Source organism: Montipora capricornis, chromosome 6, assembly GCF_036669925.1.
Source record: "Montipora capricornis isolate CH-2021 chromosome 6, ASM3666992v2, whole genome shotgun sequence".
NCBI classification, from domain to species: domain Eukaryota; kingdom Metazoa; phylum Cnidaria; class Anthozoa; order Scleractinia; family Acroporidae; genus Montipora; species Montipora capricornis.
This window is the reverse complement of record NC_090888.1, coordinates 46,687,931-46,694,577: the sequence shown is the minus strand read 5'-3', so window position 1 is coordinate 46,694,577 and position 6,647 is coordinate 46,687,931. Positions and strand designations below refer to the sequence as shown.

The 6,647-nt window shown below is 38.1% G+C and overlaps 2 protein-coding genes across 2 annotated transcripts; one reads left to right on the top strand and one right to left on the bottom strand.

The window, feature by feature from the left end:
- Window positions 1-582: 582 nt before the first annotated feature.
- On the top strand, window positions 583-2,506 carry LOC138052294 (uncharacterized). The gene is made up of 4 exons (XM_068898700.1): window positions 583-1,032; window positions 1,123-1,230; window positions 1,351-1,594; window positions 2,114-2,506. The coding sequence occupies exons 1-4, from the start codon at window positions 679-681 to the stop codon at window positions 2,368-2,370; spliced, it is 963 nt and encodes a 320-aa protein (XP_068754801.1). The 5' UTR covers window positions 583-678; the 3' UTR covers window positions 2,371-2,506.
- Window positions 2,507-3,231: 725 nt separating this feature from the next.
- On the bottom strand, window positions 3,232-5,312 carry LOC138052296 (uncharacterized). Its single transcript, XM_068898702.1, has 4 exons — window positions 4,827-5,312; window positions 4,565-4,749; window positions 4,094-4,261; window positions 3,232-3,460 (listed from the first exon to the last, which is right to left on the bottom strand). The coding sequence occupies exons 1-4, from the start codon at window positions 5,164-5,166 to the stop codon at window positions 3,314-3,316; spliced, it is 840 nt and encodes a 279-aa protein (XP_068754803.1). The 5' UTR covers window positions 5,167-5,312; the 3' UTR covers window positions 3,232-3,313.
- Between the last annotated feature and the right edge of the window lie 1,335 nt (window positions 5,313-6,647).

Below are 6,647 nucleotides of genomic sequence, written 5' to 3'. Positions count from 1 at the left end.
GTTTGCGGCTGGCATATGATGTAATATTTCTCAGCTATGCATAAATTAAAGGACAGCAACACCGACTATACAATTTCGTGGAAAATTCTTTGTCACGCCTCGCATTATACTAACGCGACAAAACGTTGTAATTTATGCATAGCTGAGAAATATTACATCATATGCCAGCCGCAAACAGCAACACTCAATAAGCGCAACGAGTTGATTAGTAAATGTAGACATAATGAGAAATACCTATTGAGGAACGTTAGGTAAATAGGAGCGTGCAGCACGAACGGCCATGTATGACTAAAAAGGGGTAATCTTCAACGAATAAAATCACTCTTGGTTACACACTGATGAGTGCAGGACAAACTAAACGTCCTGTACGAAACAGACCTGTATGAAAACCAGAGGCAAAAGTATGATCGTGTCCTGATTATTCATTCATCTATATATATATATATATATATATATATATATATATACACCCGTTTACAAAAACGTTGCAATTTCAAAGTATATATGATATATATATGTCTTTTGTTTTCTCGTCAAAAAGGTGAGACACGAAGTATGTGTATTTCACGCTGAAGGAACAATACGTTTTTGTTCTAACAAAATTAATATTCAAGAATCGACGCAACAAGTTCAAAGAAAAAGCTACTTGTATTTTCTTTACGGAAGCAGTCCTTCTCAATGCCTGCTCCATATAGCTTGGATCTTCGCTGGCGTATCATAGAGCTGCACATTGTAGAGAACAAAACTAAGAGGTCTATAGCGCGCCATTTAAGGATATCAATGTCTACAGTGCACCGTATACTACAAAGATTGGCAGAATATGGTCACGTACGCCCGGCAAGAATAGGAAGGCCAGACATTGCAGCGTTGTTAACAAGAGCGCAGCTTCTTGTGCTCATGGAACACGTATTGAACAATCCCACAAGTTATTTGAAGGAAATGGAGCAATATTTAATTGATTCAACCGGGAGCTCTTCAAACTTAGTCGGTCTTCATCGTATTTTGAGGCACAATGGCTACTCATACAAACGGGTAAATGTATTAATTAAAACGCAAAATTATTGGGAAGGGCAGTTGGAAGAATGAATTTGTCAACTTTACTTTTATAACACTATAACATAGGTGAAGAAAATAGCCCTTCGAAAAAATTTAGAGCTCAGACGGGAGTATCAAGAGACTATTGCTGTCTTTCGTCCAGAGGAGTTTGTGTTTTTGGATGAGTGCTTTTTTGTAAGTATACTATTGACAACAATTCATTGATAGGAATAAATTGAATTCGGTTGGTATGAAGTCCTTTTTTCTCTTAGAACTGAACATTCTCAATTTGCGACCATTTCAAATTTGTAACAGGATCGTGGAGTAACCAGAAATTATGGTTATAACGTGAGAGGACAGATTGCTACGGGTCGGTATGTAAATCCTCGTTCTCCAAGAGTTACATCTATATCAGCTGTCAGTTATGATGGCCTTATAGCGGCACACATGACAAGGAAAACGCTGAATGGCAGAAGGTTTAAACGCTTCCTGAGGAATGAGATCGCACCCCAGCTTCAGCCGTATAACGGAGTCAATGACCGATCTGTTGTTGTTATGGGTAGGTGTTGATTGTAACAATCTCTTCGTGACCTGATCTGGCAATGCACGGATCGTATGGCCGGAAATGTTTGCGCAAATGTTTGAACTCGATCTCAGAAGGCGTGATAAAGAAAAAAAGACACTTTTTACCTTATTGCGATCTGTAAAGATCGACCTTCTTTTGCTATCTAAATAAAAACGTTAATCAGTAGATGATCAAAAGTGCTGCAGGTGAATGAATCATAGTACTCCTCTTCTACCATAGATGACCGTGCACAATCTTTAATTTTCGCCCCCACAAGATATAAGGCCATAGTTGTTCAAAGGATGGGTAGCGCTATCCACCTGGGATAAATCACCATCCAGCAGATAAATAGTAGCAAAACCTATTGAGTTAATTCAGTGGATAGCGTTATCCACCCTCTGAACACTGGGGCCAGGTCAGAGAAATGTTGCTAACAAAAGACCTCAAACTTATCCTACCATTTGAAACAAATGAAAATTCGCTTATTTAATTCTTTCATTGTTGGTTTTACAGATAACCATGCAGCCCATCACGTCGCAGGTGTAGAGGAGATTGTAGAGGCTACTGGGGCACTTCTTTTATATCTCCCACCTTATTGTCCCGAATTAAATCCAATCGAAGGAGTATTTTCTATAGTAAAAGGATGGCTTCGAGCAAACGATTTGATGTTTCTTATCACGCCAGACCCACAAGAAATGATATTGAGGGGATTCTTTCACGTCACTAGAAGTGATGTACAATCACTTTATACACACTGTGGTTATTCGTAACGAACATTCATTTACAGTCACCCAGTCATTGCCGTAGAACTGTACTTATAAATTGACTGGATTCAGATTTGAAAGTTTATGTATACGGTGGTATAAGTAAAATCAAACATAGACGTATTAAAATAAAGTGGACATTCTTGAACTTTACTTGAACTTTGAACTTTATTGTCACAATATAACATTACAATTCTTAACTTTTTTTACAGTTGGCTCGCAAATAGTAAATCTAATCTAGGCGGGTCAACTGTGTACTTTTTAACTGGCACTCCCAGCTAAAACTTGACGGAGCTCTGCCGTAGCGTCCTCACACCACGGCAGGCTGAAGAATTGCTCTATCCTACTTTCAGCAACAACTTAATCCTATCTTTAATTCCTTATGATACAGAAGGTACTGTTATCACTTCCCTTCGACAACAACTCCAATTACACGTAGACAAGCCTAAAAGTGGGGTTCCAAACAATACTCCCCTGTTCACAAGTCCGATAAATACTGTGTTGTGTCTTTCTTTCAGTTTGTTCCAAATTTATTAAAATCATCTATCAATAGAAGTCAGTCAAGAAAAATTAAAATTCAACGGGTTGTTCCTTCCCGAGATCGTGGAAAGCTCCATTTATTAAGCAAATTATGTTTTGAACGTCGCACTTTTTTAGTTTCCCACGCCTTAGCAGCTTGCCCGATGGGTGAAAAGTCAAGTAAATGTTAAACACCGTATAGTATATTTAAACCAAGTGCGCACTAGGGGAATATCGGCCGAGGTCAAGATGGTATGGTACGTTCACGAAAGACACACTATCCACAGCCGTTTCAGAATCTTTTCTTTTCCTTCCTTTTTTTATTGTCATTTTTAAGTAAAGATCTCTTTAAAGTCCAGGAATGTGGATTATTTAAATCCTTAAATAACACAATAAAAATAAAACAATTTATTACATCTGTTACTTTGGGCTAACATTTTGAGATGTCACGCAGGACATTTTTCTTCTGTTCTTCGAATTCTTCTTTGGAGAGAGCTCCTGATTGGTATAGCTCGCTTAGCATCTGCATCTGTTTTAATAGCTCTGTCCTGTTGTATGTGGCTTTATCAGCGGATGCCTAAGGAGGTCAGATGTAGACAAAAATCATATTTTTTATCTTGAAGCTTCATGCTCCTTATCCTAAAGATAACTACTGTTGGCAAGGTGTTGCTTAGGGCGAGCTCCGCTTGATAGGACAACAGTAATTGAATCATGTGTATGGATAAATTTCGGCCAAACCCTGATGGGCATGGCCGTTTATTAAAACTCATTATAGTAACATGGGAAAAGCCAAATCTAAAAGGCGTAGTCCCAGGAAAGGTGAGGGCAAACCCACTATATGCAAACGACAGAAAACAGGGAGGGAGAGAGGGAGGGACGGAAATTTGATCTTTACTTGCTTGTAGAAGCGAGTGAAAGAGAAGTCACGCTTTGTTTGTATGCCTTATAAGGTTTACCAAGGAATGACATCCCGGATGGCAGGAATGCCCCAACTGGAAGCTGGAAAGTTGCTCAAAACGTCGCAATCAACATAAAACCATTTCTTTCCTTTGGGAAAGAAAAAAATATTCTTAATCTATTTGTTAGTTGTTTTAGAGAACGTAAGCGATAAAAGAAGTACGTTGAAGGAGACTTGAAAAAACTCACAGTTGCCCATGTGTTTTGTCAATCAATCTTTAACTATTCAATTCAAACAAGCTTGGACACTTACCTGTTCAGCATGGGAAGATACGTCGGATCTGCTGCTTTTTAGAAATACAGATGCTACTTCAGTTAATGCTTGTGTAAGCTCAGATGCGCTTTTGGTTCGTTTCTTGGAAGTATTTGAGAATACAGGGTAGTCTGGTGGCTCTTGATAACTACTGTGATGTCCCCTTTCCTGTGGAAATTAAAGTTACACTGAATTAACGCTGAAAAGTACCCGAGCCATTCATGACCAGCGATTTTAAGGAAATGACACTGAATGGTAATATTTTCATAAAGCCACTTTAACCAACAGATCAACAAAAACGCACTTAGCTCCCATCAAACCTGAGTATTCAATATACATTTGTTCATTACGCTTTGCTTTGTTCTTCTTGAAAAAAATTCAAAACATGAAAGCCCAAAATCATACAAGTGGAAACTACGTAGAAATACATGATAAAAAAAATGGTTTATGTTCACGTCTCCTCGAATTTACCAATGCGGTTGCCCACAGCCTGTATTCTCCGAGGCCCCACTTATCTTCGTGGATGGAACGTAGTCGTTCGATAGTTTTTTCCAGTGATTTTCCCTTCGACTGTTTTCGTGGTCTCTTGTTTTTCGAGGAATCGTCCGAATCTGTCTCGCTGTCGTCTGGGGACACTTGCACTGGGGCTGTTTTTCCTAAGAAAAACGTTAAAAAAATTAATGTTATAAAAACAAATGAAGAACTCAAAACGCAGCAGTAGAGTTATACTTACCTTGCGCGACATCTTTGGCAGTTCGTTTTGAAGCGCTCTCTTCCTGCTTTCTACATATATAGAAGACTGCTTGCTGATTCTTGTGCAGTTCGCCACTTTCGAAAGCCCTCTGAAGGTCATCATTTGATGTAATTTTAAATTTTTTGTTTGAATAGCCGATATAACCAATTTCAGCCCTTTCTGCCTCACTGAAACCAAGGTGTTCTCCATACATATCAACAAGCATTCGCGTGGTACTCTGTACATCCATCTCCGGGAACTCTTCAATCCTGAATTTTTTAAAAGTTCTCTTATTGTTGGGGTCGTTCATTACCCGAACTAATAATTTACGGGTAGCCATCACAAAGATGTGTGTGGTCTATAAATCCGCAAAACAAAACATCCCCGAACCAACCAAAATTTATGACGCATTTAAGTCATTTAAACCTTGAATGATTCACCATCGCACGGGGCTCATGCCAGCAAGGCCGAAATCGAGCAGAATAGCCCTTTTCACGGTTAGTTTTTCTCATTTGCATTACAATGTAATCTGGCATGTATGTGAGGCAATTTTGGGCTATTTTGTAGTTTCAACCCGAAATTGCCTCCCTCCCACGTTAGATTACATTGTAATGAGAAAAACTAACCGTGAAAAGGGCTATTATAAGCAAAACCATGAGTAAAGTGCTACTCGTGCTTCCTCGCTATTGCATCCGGAGGATGACAATAGTTCGTGGCTTTGTCGGCATGACAAGCAATCGCAAACAATACGTGTTTTGGGGTAGACTTTCATAAACCGGACTAAAATTGCGGAGGACAGAAGAACCATTGTTAGTCCGATTAGGCCTTGCTAATTAGGTACTGTTATGTTCGCTTTCTTCTTTTGTTTTATGGACATTAATTATTTCGAACCCTACAAAAGGTTTGACAGCAGCTATTGTTCTTTCCTTTTGTAAAAATGGCCCCATATTATTTTTCCTGTCAACACCTTTTTGACGAGAAAACAAAAGACATATATATATCATATATACTTTGAAATTGCAACGTTTTTGTAAACGGGTGTATATATATATATATATATATATATATATATATATATATATATATATATATATATATAGAAAGACGGTTATGAGTGCTTCCTGAGCCAACAAAGATGCCAACCAAAAGGATCACAAGGATTCACAGTCCTGATTCGGTAGATGATAAAAAACTGGTTAAAAATGAAGGCGAAAATGGACAACTTTTGGTTTAAAAACTATAAAAAAATTTAAAGTTCTTTAAAACGTTTCGGTCTCTCGACCTTCTTCAGTTACAAAAGAGTCGGTAGAAAAATCTACAACTTAAATAGGGTTTTACAACAATGAATAAAAACCGGTTACATAAGAAATTCAAAGAAAACAATAGGAATCCCCGAAGGGGGCCCCTGAACACTGAAATAACCACAATTAACACTTATAACTATCTAAAGCATACAAAAGGACTTTTTTTAAAAGAATTCAGTGTTAAAAAACACCTTAAGAAATATGCAACAACTTGCCCTAAGTCCGCTAAAGTCAAGTATAGTGGATGCGATTTTTTGAATGGAATTCTTGTCTTTTATTCAACCCGAAAGGTGAAAGGGAAAACAACTGCGCACTCCAGTATGCTTCTTTGGTGATGAGTAAATTTTCAGTGTTCTCGGACGTACTGTTTTGGATTTGGTCAATACATTGAAATGTAAAGTCCGATAACACATGTGGGGTTCGGTTAAAATGTGAGGCATCTTCGCAAGTTTTTTTGTTTGTTTTCATAGAAGATTTGTGATTTCCAAATCTAACTTTAAATTCGGTCGTGGTAGAA